The following is a 14,813-nucleotide window of genomic DNA, read 5'->3' as shown; positions in this document are numbered from 1 at the left end:
ACAAGTAAATATAAAGATCTTTTGCAGTAAAATTTTGCTATCTGCATGGAAAAAAATTAAACAAGATATGAACAGATTGTCTACCCTCAAGCTCACATTAGCAGGGAGAATCAATACTGTCAAGATGAAGATCCTTCCCAAGCTTCTATTTCTATTTCAGAGTTTCCCCATATACATTACAAAAATCTTTCTTTAAAAAATTGGATTAAATTTTATCTTCATTCATTTGGAATTCAAAACATCCATGTATGCAAAGGGCAATTCTACAACGACACAAAGCAGAAGGGGGCATGGCACTACCTAACTTTCAATTTTAGTACTGGGCAGCAAATATACAAAACTATAAAGACCTGGTTATCGACACAAACTGATGAATATGCACAAGCCTGGTCTGCAATAGAAATAAATACTTGCTGTACTTCTTTATATGCCCTGCTTTGTGCCCCACTTAAAAACTTATTGTCAATATACTGATAATCCAATTGTCCATCACTCACTCAGAATATGGAATCAATGCAGGAAGCACTTTAAGACAGAGCAGCTTTAATCTGTTGCACCTCTACATGATAATCACCTTTTCTACACTCTCCGTCCTAATGTTTAGAAAATGTCAGTCAGTCATTTTCCAACCCGCTATAACCTAACACAGGGTCACGGGGGTCTGCTGGAGCCAACCCCAGCCAACACAGGGCGCAAAGCAGGAACAAACCCTGGGCAGGGCACACACACATGCCCATACACCAAGCACAATTTAGGATCACCAATGCACCTAACCTGCATGTCTTTGGACTGTGGGAGGAAACCGGAGCACCCAGAGGAAACCCACGCAGACACGGGGAGAACATGCAAACTCCACGCAGGGAGGACCCAGGAAGTGAACCCAGGTCTTCTTACTGCAAGGCAGCAGTGCTACCACTGCACCACCATGCCGCCCTTTGTTTAGAAAATGTCCAGGATTAAAACACTTAAGAGATTTGTACAGTTGGGAAAATAAGTATTGAACATGTCAACATTTCAGCCTGGGAATGCCTCGGGATTCTCCCAGAAGAGCTAGAAGAAGTGGCCAGGGAGAGGGAAGTCTGGGCATCTCTGCTCAAGCTGCTGCCCCCGCGACCCGACCTCGGATAAGCGGAAGAGGATAGATGGATAGACTAGCCTTCCACATCATTTTTTCACTTTGATTTTCGGGGTGTCTTTGAATTCAGCCCTCTGTAGGCTGATAATTTCCATTTCCATCAAACGAGGTGGCATTCTTTCGTTCATATTACCCAGTCCATATCAGCATGATTTTTTTCCCATTGAGATCTGATGTGTTTTCAAAGTGTTCCTTTAATTTTTTTTGAGCAGCTTACATTATGAACATGGATTCAGAAATTATGAGCAAATTTGTGAAATTTGAGAAAGACCTCAAAACAGAGAAGATGACAAATACTGAGAAGTCAAAAGAAGCAATCTAGAAAGATATAGGTAATCTTTTTACATCAGTAACCACCTCCATCACTATGCTCCTGTTTTCCCACTAAGGTCCAGTAATTCTTGTAACATTGTTGTTCCCCAAACTAACCTGCCCCCTATGGTAACAAAACCTTCAGCTCTAAAGTGCCCAGCCTTTGGAACGATCTCTCGAAATTAGTAAGATCAGCTGACTCAATTCATTCTTTTATAAAAACAACTTAAAACTCATTTGTTCAGGAAGGCGTTTAACTAACCCTGACTTTTGACCCTTCTTTTAGTTTTCCCTCTCTGTCTAGGTATCCTGCAAGATTTGTGTTTGTTCACGATTTATGTTATTTGTTCATGTTTTTCCTCATAGTATTTGTATTTTTGTATTTTATTCTGGTTCATTGTCTCTTATTCTATGTCAATGTGTCATGTATTTATCTGTATTTTATTTTATGAGGTTATTAAATGTGTCCAATATTGTACATGCCCTTTTGTTCTTTCTGAATTTCTGTGAAGCGCTTTGAGCATGGGAACAGTGCTATATGAATAAAATGTACTATAATTATTATTATTATTATACAAAAACTGTGCTAACACTTAGAAATCAGAATTCAATGTGTCCACTACTGTTATAGATGCTGGTAAAAATAATAGTTACTATAAAAATACATGAAGTAATGCATTGAATATGTGGTGCCTTCTTAAAAAATTGAATGTACCTTCCTTTACCTTGACTGTGAGGTATTATCGAACAATTTAGTAAACAGCAGACACTCAAACAATGTACTTTACCTTCTTCTTTTTGGATTTCTTTGCAGATTTCAGCTTCTGGCTCTGCTTTAAAATATCACTAAATGTATCAGCATTCATCTGGGCTGTCACTTTAACTTTCAAATCAGGCAGTTTAGCTATAAATATACCAAGAAAAATTAAAAGAAGAATATACGTTTGAAATAACTGACTGATAAAAATCAAGATGGAAAAGTTAAAAGTGCTTTTGATGCAAACAACTTTTATACCTTCTTTTCTCTCTTTCAGAGCTTCAAGGATTAATCTTCCACAAAGATCACCCACATTGTTGTCATCCATATCCAGCTCACTTAATTCTTCAGAAAATTTGATTAACCTATAAAATAGCAAGAGAAGGCTTCTCACTACCTGGGTTACTGCAGGCTTGACTACAAAGTAAGTAGACACTCTGGGAAGCAATGGGCACAAGTCACCATGGAGGTGACCCGCAATCTCATTTACTGAGAGTCACACACATTTGCTGAAGCTATACTAGGGATTCTTCTGGTGGGAGGAGTTAAGCAAAGAAATCTCACATGCGGAAAACTTTAGTGAATATATCACTGCCCATATTTGAATCCAGTATCACAGATGCAACAGAGGCAATTTGCCAGGGAGTCAAATATCTATTCAAGATTAAAAGAGGCCAGTCATTGCAACTGTAAAGAATTCCTATACCATTTTAAAAGGTAACAGTTTAGGAGATAAACAAGCTTAAGGATGTTTTTTCAAGGACAATTATGCACTGCAATGCAATTCATGTGTCAGGTTCATCAAGAGGCTTATTGCTAGATATTGCTTAAAACAAACAAGTCATCTTTCACATTTTGTAGGTAGGTGCACTCACATTAACACTGCTTTACTGTGTAATCAAAATTAAAAGCATGCATTTTAACTCAAAAGATAGTAAGTGTTATGATTAAGACAAAAATATTTTTTGCTCTTAATCCATTTTATTTGAAGGTCATTTTGACATTTTGGAATGTTTTGTACATCCGAGATTCAATCTGTATTAGTAGTGTTATAAGTTATTGTTTTTAGGCATTTATTAATAATCGTTATCATTAAGTGTTTGATTTACCACCATTCCATTTTGTTTATGCAATGACAGAAACATTTTGCTATGAAGCAGGTGCTTTTTGAAAGAACATACCCTCCAGAAATAACATCTCTTAACATTATCAGTGCAACAATTTAAAAGCCTGCAGTACCTGGTCAGTGACATCTGAGACTGTCGTTAGTATTTCTAGTGCATTTCCCTCTTCTAGTGATCTTTGATTTAAGAATTATAGTGAGCCATTTTTGCCTATGAATTTTGAGTAGTATTTTTGGCTTTGGTGTCTGATCCTCTTGATAATCTGTTTTTGACTTTTACTACATTCAAGTTTACAATCCGTCTCATAATCCCTTTTTGCCGGCTTCTTTTTGTAGCAGGAAGGTTTGGGTTTAAAAAAGCAGGTCAACTCTGCCTATACCACAACTCAGCTGAACTACTAGCTCTTCTTTCTGTTATTTCTTTTTTCTGTCTTTTTTCCTTTATGGCAGTACATAAAGGATGAACCAAGCCTGCCTTATTTCTTAATACTCCCCATGTACCTGTGCAGGATCTTCACTAATCATCATCATGCTGTCAATGTTGTACAGATAAATTGTCCTATAACATTTTTATGTTATGAAGACATTTTAGCTATTGTGGGTCACATTCACCTTAGACTCTTGTAAGACCTTGACAAGGATTCTGGGTGCAGTATAAAACTTTAAAAAAAAATGCGTTATTTAAAAAGTGGCTGTGCTCCTTTCTTGTGTAAATGACAGAAATACTATTTATTGTTCAGTCTCTAGAATGAAGAATAGTCTAATAAATAAAGATAGCAATTGTTTCTCTTTTTTAATTCAAAGCCAGCATGACCCAAATACAAGACACCAAGGAAACATGCTCACATTGTCCATATGATATTTGAATAACTACCCCATATAAATCAACAAAATGTGCTACAATGTCTAGGCTTTATCAGACAGTGTCCAAAACGGGATGCAAAAAGAATATCATATTATACAGTAGGCTTCCAGCCATGCTCAGATTACACTTAAACAAAGGCTGAATAGGACTATGAAATGGATAAGCAGGTTAGGAAATCGATGAAAAATAAAGTTAAATATTTTAAAATATTCTTGATTGGTGCTGGAGAGTGGCAGTCTGTTGGATGTTGGTGAGACACTGATATAAGAATTGGCTTGCCATACAGCTACTATTTCTTGCACTACTGCTACTTAGTAAAGCATCCAATTTTTAAATTAAATACATATACTGAATGGGATACCAAAAACAGACTTAGCAGTATCAAAAGCAGGAAAAGAGAAAATAGTGGATACATAAGTAGATTCTTAGTAAGCCATAACACATAAATAGTTGACCAATGTGATTGATCGGAGGGGTTTTTTTCCTATTAAAACTTATATAATGTAAGAAAGTGGATTCTGTGCTAAATAACACTGTGTAATTCAGAAGTACTTAACAATTACTGTGCATAAACATTTTTGAACAACACCTGCAACCTTAAACCAATTGCCCTGCTAAGTGTTTAAGAACCACAGTCTACTGCTCAGCTCCATACTAGACCTTGAAATCATCAGAATTCTACCTTGTGTCCTTCTTCAGATGATGAAATTCTCACTAGTCATATGTGCATGTCATATAGAAAGCCTGACGTTGGGGGAGGTCCCCCTTAGACATTCACAGAAAAGAACACCCTCTTGACATCAACGGCTACATCTACTTTGTTTAACAAAATGCCACTCACAGAAAACTTTGATGCTCTAGATGATCACCTGGTCTGCCAATATTGCAGAGTAGACCCTGCCTAAAGGGTTACATTGTTTTTTTTAGTTCTCTTTTTACTATTGTGATTTTTAAGGAGGGTGGCTCACCTGTGTCACTGAGATCCAGAGCAAGTGAAGCACTAGAACAGACTGAAGCCATACTAGCAGACAAAAGGATCAAAGTCTAAATTTACTTACTGTATATAGACATGCTCAAAATCTGTGTGTGGCTATATGTATATGTATATACATAACTTTAAACCAGGAATTTCTTTAATGTTTCCACTAAACATGGAATCTAATGCAACATAGATTAAAAACAGATGTAGAGAATTATAGCAAAAAATACTAAAAAGTCACTGAGGAAATATTCAGCCTGGACAAGTGGAGCACAATATATGTGTTTTTCTTTTTTAAACTTTTAAGTGAGTGAACTCGATCTTTTCATTGTAACATGTGAAAGTCATTAGTGATCATCAGATACTATATGGTGAACAGTCTGGTGAGGGGATCTTTAGTGCTATTACTTTGGGTTTCGGCCAAAGAGGGGGCAAATATTAAAAGGTGGCTACACTGGCTAAAGACTAAGGGTGAGGATTAGACTTAGTTACTTATACAATAAGTATACATGCTTGAAGAATTGTAAGAACAGAATTCATGCTTAATATTTTCATAGAAGCTTGTTGTAGTAGTAATGCTAGTATTGTTACACATACAGAGTGCAGTGAAATACTTACTGTTTGACCAACATGTAACATGTCATTGCTCATTTTTGATTTATCACTTGCTTATAATTTTATTTTTATGACAGTAGCATGATTGTCACCACCATTTTGCAAGATCTGTTTTCTTTCCAATCATATTTATGGGTTCCTGACACGTCCAGTCTTGGAAGTTTGAAGTAGTTGTTGATCATATTGTTATTACTTGAGCCTGTTGTTGCTGCAATTAACTATCTATTTGTTGCATTTTTTAAATAGCTAGTTTTGTTATCAGTGTAATCACATATGCTGGCTTTCATTTTCTTCTTTTACTGCAATGCCGAATTTCAACTTTCACTAAGCAATTACTCCTAGCTATGGGACAAAAATTCACAGTATATCAGAAAACCAGTGGGAGTGCAACTTGATCTCAGACCTTCAAACATGGGCACCCCAGCTTTGGGTTGTGTTTATGTGCTGTTAGAATAGTCAGAACATGAAAAAGAAGGGCTGCATAGCCACCTGGCTCAGACTTTCCAGACACTTTTTTTCATGAAGGAACTGTATATCACTACAGGCTTCTTTTCCTCTATTGTTTGTATAACACTAAATGTTCTGTTTCCCTTTTCCCTGTTGACAACAAGATTTTGGCCTAGTGTATCTGCCAGATGCTTGTTATTTGCTCTTTTTCTGATTTACTGAATTAGCTAGTAGTGATGTGCTTGGTGGTTTGAGCAGTACAAACACAAATTACTGGAAATATATAAAATAAGCAATTATATTTGTAATGCAGACACCTTTGGTAGTGACCTGGGACACCAAGCACTCCCAAAGTGATTTGGTTAAATGACTTAAAAATGGCAGAAAACTACATTGTGCCATTTTCATACTTTTTTCTTAGGTCATAAATAGTAAAAATGTACTCCAAAACATGATTTTCTTATGCAGAGATGTAAAAGACCAACCTTCTCATTGTCATGCGGTCCTATCCTTATGTGGCCATGAGCAGTCAAATGGGAACTGGAGCAAAACAGCCATTTTTCTTTCTTTATTCACATTTATAAAATGTGAGCAAAGTCATCAATTTCAAGAGAAAGTCGTTTTGATAAAGCATGCACTCATTTTCCAGTTTTTACAGAAATTTATAATACATATTACGGAGAGTTTCTAAAATTCTAGCAGTGTCAAGAGAGAAAAAATAAACATCAGTTTTTGCAGCAATAAAAGGTAGGAGTGTTATATTAACGGTCATTTTTTGCTTCACAGAGGTTTCCTTAATCATACTACAATATTAGTAGCACTCAAAGGACAGGCAGACAGACAGACAATCAGTCAGATAGACAGATCGCTTGATCACAGAAAAGCCCACCATTGATTTTTAAGTTATTTAAATAGTTCAAAAGAGCACTATTTTGCCCTCTTGCAGATGTCCATGGTGGTAGAAATGTCATCTAGGGAGATGTCTGTGCTAGAAACATGTTCGTTATTATTTATTAACTAGCTGTGCTACCATCTAAAACAAGTTAAAATCTAAGTAATCAATGTAGACCTCAATGTTAACATTTGCAATGCACCATTCAATGCATATGTCTCTGTTACATACCATTTGATACGAGATTTGTAAAAGCAGTGTTAATATTTGTGATGTGCCATCTGTTGGAATGACAGACACATAGCAAATGGACAGACACTCAGACACTTATCCTTCTTTTAAGGTGGATTTCCATTCTTATTCTTCCAGATTACTTTTAATCTATTTCTGTAAACAACATAAATTGACCGAAATGTAGTTGGGTCCTGCTGACGTTTCTCATCACATAAATGCATTATAAGTACTACATCACAGATGATCTCTGTTATCTATCAGTACATCCTGAAACAAAGAGAAGAGCACACAAAATGCAGTACTCACAAACAGAGCATCTGTATGAACTGCAGTGGGCTTCTTAATCCTTCTTCTCCTTTGGCATCTATTTCATTATCAGCCAGGTGAAGTTTTACAAGCCAAGGACCAACTTCTGGTGGCTTTTTAGTACTTTTTTTCTTACCTTTAGTTAAACACAGATTTCTCTGTTAGAGATGTGTTCCCATTGTGCATTTCATAGGGTATTGTTTTGACAGTAACACTCTAACTCATGTAAACTTCTTTACTGCTTAGCACATACTAAGGCTCTTAAGCTTTTTTGGCAAAAAAGAGCAGTTTATAGTATTCCTTAAAATGTCTTAGCTTATCAATTTTCCCGACCAAGTAAGGAGAGATCAGTCATTTGCATAGAACTGAGCATTTCTAAATAATGGAGACTGAAAGGGAGTGAATCAGCTACATACTGTAGATACACATACAGTATACTGTACACATCTTTTATAATAATGTTTCTGGTGGTCAATATTAAAATGTAACAAAAATAGATTAAATAATACTGTAGGCACTTAAACAGTTGAACTGCTCAGCTACAAATATGGGAACTCAATAATTCACTATAGTTAAACATTTCAGTTTTAAATTAAGTTACAAATACATCTATTAGCCTGTAGATGCATGGTAATCAAGTGAAATGAAAGTCAGGTAATGCTGAATTAGGCTTCCAGCAATTCATTCTTATAAAATATTGCTATTGTAGGTACTGTAATTGAACTGATACTAGAAGGTGACAACAAGCCAATAAATATGCAGAACTCCTTAAACAATGCATTCATTTTGATTTATGCTATAGTAAAAGCAATAGTCTATACTAAGACAACAAAATTTAAACTTCAGAAGGCAACATGCTATCATCTTGATTTTACTAAGCTGGCAGCTTCAAATTTTAAATTAACCTAATTTTTCATTTAGAAACATTTTAAATTAATTGAATATTCTTGCTATTCATTTTCCAATGCTGACATGAATAGCCTGCTGAGTTGTCTTAGTGTCTGTTACACTGTCACACTAAAACAAACAAAACAAGGCATTGTGTTTCCTATCAAGATACAAATAATGTAAAATTGGTATTTGTAGCAGTTTTTACATTAGACAGCAAAAAAATAAGGAACACTGTTGAGTTAGCATAAATTTGCTGTAAAAGGTCAAAAGTGTTTTATACATGCTGCTTCACAACTCTTTTCAGCATAATATCCTACTTAATACTACGTAGCTTTAAGATAAATGTCAACTGGCACTTCTGTTCTCCAACTTTACATGTAATCAACATTGCTACAGACAGACTAGGAGGAAATGTCATTTTTATGGGGAAGCTGGCTCATACTGTGTATATATATATATATATATATATATATATATATATATATATATATATATATATATACTGTATATATATATATATATATATATATATAATCATCCAATATATGTGAGAAAATCTTTAGAATTTTTATTATTTGGATGCTAAAACTAAATAGCAGAAGATACAAAAAATGGGACACCTTACAACAGCAACATTCCAACTCTCTGATTCTAAAGCCAGTTCTGTACCTTATTGCTTTTTTCGCTGTAATATCTTTCATGTATTTCTGATTTTTCTTGCCCAGTATACCGATTACATCATTTTGTTAAAATTTGCTAATTTCTGGGCTTTCTTTAATGAGCCAGTCACAATGTCTGTTAAAAGTCTGTACAGTTCACACCACACATCTTTAGTTAAAAAGGTCAGGTGCCTTTTAGCTTGCATGACAGTTTGAAACAGTCAAGGTATTTACAGAAGCAAGCAAGAGGAGCAATACAGCAGATATTCACTTAGCATTCAGACTCATATTATTTATTTGCTTTGTTTTCAATGCCTATTTTGTGTTTATTGTTTAAAAGCTAATACAGTATTTTCATTATTTCACACTTTTCCAAAAATGATATATTATTATTTTTATATTTTGTCCACTGTTCAGAGAATGCACTATATTGCAATACTTGCAGCATGTAAATTAAGGGGGAAAGAATGGGCCGCAAAAATATACCTTTTCTCAGGCATTGTTATTTCACATGCCAGCCTTGATGTCAGGTTCTACAAATAATGCTAGTTTTCTATTAATTATTATTTTCATCATTGATTATCTCATTTTATCACCATTTTGTGCATTCACTTTTCATGGGTTCTGCCATTTAGTGTTTCTGGTCACTGTGATGTGCCTCCTATGTTATCTGTGATATCATGATGCCAAATTAGAAAATTCTGACACAGTTAAAATAGTGTCCAAACCTTCTGGGAAAAGAGGGTATGGAAAAAAAACAGAATCTTTAAGTAATGGCTCTGGTTTTGTTAACGACTTTGAATTTAGTTATATCCTCAAAAAAATGAACTTTTATGAATATACCTACTTGTGTATTTATCTTAGCTACAACTGACCTCCCAGCTGCAATGTCCCTTTGAATCTCTACCATTTAATTTAATAAAAGTGGTCCATGAAGACTTTAATGAAAAAAATCCTAATGGTCACAACAATTTAACTTCCATAAGAAGAAAGGGTACCCTGTTAACTGAGAGCTCTAAGTATGGACAATGGCTGTGAAGATTTTTTTCTCACTTTCTCTTACCTTTGTGTTTTCTCTTTTTTTTGGTGACTGATGACTTCGAACCTGCTGTTTGCATTCGTTCAGGTTTTTTGTCCACAAAGCTCATTTCAGAAACAGGGTCTAAAAATAGTTCAAATAAATAAAACAAAGAATATCAAAAAGAAAATAAAAAGAAAAATGTGGTATAACAATAGTGCAAAAATGTAACCCTCTTCTTATCCCATCTTTGTTAACTGCCCTGAAAACCCAATCTAACACTAGAGAAAGGAAGGGGAAAGAATAAACTGCAGCCACGATTCCTACTGGGAACATACTGTAGATCTGTTATCATATCTTGTAAGACATTCTTTGCCACCCCAAAGAAGTAAATTGGATTATAATGGTCATTGGAAACAAATTGTCAGTTCTTGCTGTGGAAAGCACAGTATCAGATTAACTAAAAGAAATGAAGTGCTGTTACTTGGTGTTATTTTTTAGGGGTTTCCATCTGGTTAATTCTAGCAGTTTGGCTGCAATACTGCCAAATGAGAACATATTCTCTAGTTGAGAGAAATAGAGAGGAATTATTTGCTAAAGCGAGAGTCCATAGAGATACAGAGAGAACTGTGCACTATATATAAAAAAGATAAACTGTTCCATCTACTGACATACTGTAACTATATCCATCCATCTCTTAAACCTGCTTCTCCACAGCAGGGTCAAAACGGGGCTGAAGCCTGTAGCAGCATGCATCTGGCACACAGCAGGAACAATCCCAGGATAGAGCGGCAGTACATTGCAGGATGAACACACACAAGGGCCAATTTAGCTTCACCCATTTAGCTTCACCTAACTCATTTGTCTTTGGGCTGTGGGAGGAAATTGGTGCACTCAGAGGAAACCCAAGTGGATACAGGTAGAGCTTGCAGTCTCCCTGTTGTGAGGCAGCAGTGCTGCCACCGTGCCGCCCACTGACATAAATAACAAAGAGTATTACAAAGCTCTCTCAGCTACATATTAGAATAAGGACGAGCCTACAGAATGCCAGAAACAGTCAGTCTGAGTGAAAAATTACTGTATTGGTGTCCAGAATGCAGAAAGCTATAAATAACGGATCTTGCAGTCAATATAATGATCACCTGAAGTCAAAAGAAACAGTCCTAAATTAATCATTTTTACAGTATAGTGATCATTTGTGACCATAAATTGAGAAGCAATTTCATTGTGTTTGGCATTAAACACCAACTGACATATCCATGTTTATGTATATTTTAAACACTATAGAACAGTGGTTTTCAAACGCGGCTCTGGGGACCCACTTTGGCTGCAGGTTTTTGTTTCCCTTTCTTAGTCAGCGATTGTGCTGGATCTTATATTTCTAGTCATTGCATTTTTTATTATGTGTTTATCGTGTATGCTTTCAATGTTGTCCAAATGTTTAACAGTGGTGTATTTTTTGTATCTAGTATGTGTGTGTTTTTGCCTAATATTATTGTACTTAAAATCTAATATGGTATTGTAACCTTGTTATCATTGTAAAATGTGTTGTGATAATGCACATTGTAAGTTGAACTAAATAAATTAAAAAAGATTCATTGACTTCCATTCAGCAGTAAAGATTTTCGAGGCTCTAAACACCTTTTCATTTTTGAGTTTTGGATAGAAGTCATGTGATAAACACAGTTCTCTTTTCTCAGTGCTTTATTTGAAAGAAGCATTTAGCGATGAAATTCCTACATTTTTATTGTTATAGTTGGGACGAAAAAATTATCTTTTGCTTTTTTGGAGGGCAAAAAGATTTTTTTTGTTTGTGGCTTTGTTTGATGTAAAAATCTGGTTCTTTTTTATTTAGTATATTTTTGGGAAAAGATGAAGAGGAAAAAGAAGAAGAATGTTTTTATAAAATTGAAATTAGGATTATATTAGGGGCACTGGGAACTTAAGCGTGTTTGCTTAATTTTTTTTAATTATGAGCTATGTCCAGTAAGCAATCTTTCCATGCAGCAGATATTTTGTTCCCATGTGTTATGTCTACATCTGTGGCCGCTATAGTCTATTTTGTACTTTATTTTTCAGAGGATGCACATATTTGTAGATGGCATCCTGTTTTTCTACCATTGTGCTTTAAGCTATTAAGGCAATTTGGCAGCACATTTTAAAATAGTCCATTTAAATAACAGCAGTTTTGTATTTCATCACCATTTAGCCATCTTACTCTTTTTTGATTAATATGTTTTTGAGCTGGTCATTCAGCCTGCAAGACAGCCATGATTTTACGCTTTTGTCTAACAAGACACATGTCTGTTGACTGTGCTGTTGTTTGCCTGTTCAGTTAAATGTGAGCAACCAGTGGCTCCTCATTTGTTTGTTGTGTTTCCCTCTTGTATGGGGGCTATTTGTTTGTGAAGGAGTGTGGCGCCTTTGAACAGATGGTATACAATTATGAAATTTCTGGCTATTTCTTAAGTAGCATAAAGTATGTGTGTGTGTAAGTGGCATTACTGGCATTAAAATTCTGGTGCGGCCACATGGTCCTGGGATAAGGACACTCTCAGAGATTTGTGAAGCCATCCTGAGGACCCACGGAGAGGAGGTGATGTTTGTCTGAGTGAGTGAATGAGTGACAGATAATCAAGCACTTAAACATCAGTACCTATGAGAACTGCTACTTAAATCCATTGGCCTCGGAACATGGCTGGCAGCAGTATGGGAAGGATCCAGGCTTGGATCATCTCAACTCATGGAGTTGGAAAAAGTGAGTGTAGATGGTATTACCTCCAAATGAGAAGTATGAGCCAGAGCTGACAGCCTGAATGTGCATGAAAAGGAGGTGGCAGAAAAAGAGATCACTGAGAAAGTATGGAAGGAGGTATAGTAGTATTGTACTACTACATCAGCATTATAACAAAGTGACAGAAATGTTCCATTTACATGTTAGCTTGTAGGGTTTCTGACAGAATTTTTCATTATCTTTATAATTATGTAAAGCTAAAGATCTTATCATAACTAAGGAAATGCTTATGTGACTTTCACATTAACATTAACTTACTAAGAAAGGATTTTATGTAAAAAAATATTTATTTTGGTTCTCTTTTAGTAAACCTCACTGTTTTGTGATGTTGCTCCAAACGCTCCTACAAACTCTAAACCCATATTATTTTTGGCAGTTTTAAAGCCTCTTCCTATGGTCATTACCAGCTAGGGGCTTGAAGAAATAAGTACCTGCAACAAGAATACACATTAAGGCAGAAAAACAGAGACTGACCATATTAAATCAGGGGTTTTGTTCTCTGTAGTTAATATACTACTTCAACCTGCATCTGGCCCATTTACCTCATCAACTGCAGACTATGAAAAATTAATTCACTTTTTCTGTAATAAAATTATAAACTCAAATAATTTAACTAATACATGTTCATCCTCCTTTTGTATATTAATATGTCTTCAATCTCTGTCTTCACCACTTTCATCTCTCATTTATCTTTTCTGCCAAAAATTCCCCGCTCAACTCACCAGTTATTTAACTTGTAAAAAGCTGATGGAACCCTTTTAGTCTGGTTTCAGAACACTGCAATGCTGTGTAACATCACTGCTTCAGGTAACTGATAATTTTATTATGGCAGCATATTAATTCTGTTAGACATTAGTGCGAACAAGTTTGACACAGTCAAACATGAATTTGTACTGTCCAGAATGGAGAATATTCAGGTATATTTGGCAGTGCCCTACAGTGGTTTAAATTCAATCTGACTGACATGCACGGTTTGGTTAGTCTTGGCAACAGCAGGTCCAGGTCAGAGCTGGTCTCACAAAGAGCTCCACAGCCTTTGGAGTGACCTCCCAAAATTAATGAGAGCAGCTCACTTGATTCATTCTTTTAAAAAAACAACTTGAAAATCATTTCCTCAGGAAGGCATATAATTTACCCTGACAATCAGTTTACTGTCTGTGTCTAGGCATTCAGGATGATTTGCATTTGTATCACAAATTATATTATTTGTTCAGGTGTTTCCTGTAGTATTTAGTATTTTTGTATTTTTTATTCTGGTTTGTTGGCTCCTCTTTTAATTAAAAGTTTGTGTCTCCTACATTTATCTTTTATTTAGTGTTTTACACTAATATTGTTTTGTATTTGACTTTTTTCAGTTTTGTATCTGTTGTTTACTTTGAATTTCTGTGAAGTGCTTTGAGCATGGGAAAGATGCTATATAAATAAAATACTAGTAGTATTATTATTATAGGTATACCTGGTGTTGGTGTTATGATTTGGTTTCATTTATGATTTTTTTTTTTTACTTTTTTGTGGTACTTAGGTAGACCTTTTGAGATTTATTTTAGGTTGTGGAACATGTAAATTCCAATTCTAATAATGTATTTCCTTAATTTAATTTATTTAATTAGTTTTAAATTATTTTTGTGACTTTTCAACACCATTTTGTTTCTTGCAGGGGCCAACATTTTGTAGAGCAGTCGCTATAGTATTTTAGGTAAATGACCTGTAAATTAACATGTGTGACATCAAGGGTTGTTAGTATAAAGGTCATGGTGAACATTTCTTCTTAAGAGATACAGAGTGA

At 35.2% G+C, this 14,813-nt stretch overlaps 1 protein-coding gene across 1 annotated transcript in view; it reads right to left on the bottom strand.

Moving 5' to 3' along the window:
* Nucleotides 1-14,813, bottom strand: part of LOC114643695 (uncharacterized) — a 36,125-nt gene that overhangs the window by 3,426 nt on the left and 17,886 nt on the right. The window contains exons 7-10 of the mRNA XM_028792207.2: nt 10,279-10,377; nt 7,666-7,801; nt 2,463-2,569; nt 2,236-2,351 (exon numbers count right to left, since the gene is read on the bottom strand). Of these exons, the coding sequence (XP_028648040.2) occupies nt 2,236-2,351; nt 2,463-2,569; nt 7,666-7,801; nt 10,279-10,377 (458 nt within the window). The remainder of the gene's footprint in view (nt 1-2,235; nt 2,352-2,462; nt 2,570-7,665; nt 7,802-10,278; nt 10,378-14,813) is intronic.

This window comes from Erpetoichthys calabaricus, chromosome 2, assembly GCF_900747795.2.
Source record: "Erpetoichthys calabaricus chromosome 2, fErpCal1.3, whole genome shotgun sequence".
NCBI classification, from domain to species: Eukaryota; Metazoa; Chordata; class Cladistia; order Polypteriformes; family Polypteridae; genus Erpetoichthys; species Erpetoichthys calabaricus.
The sequence above is the reverse complement of the archived record's forward strand: the minus strand, read 5'-3'. Positions and strand labels throughout refer to the sequence as shown.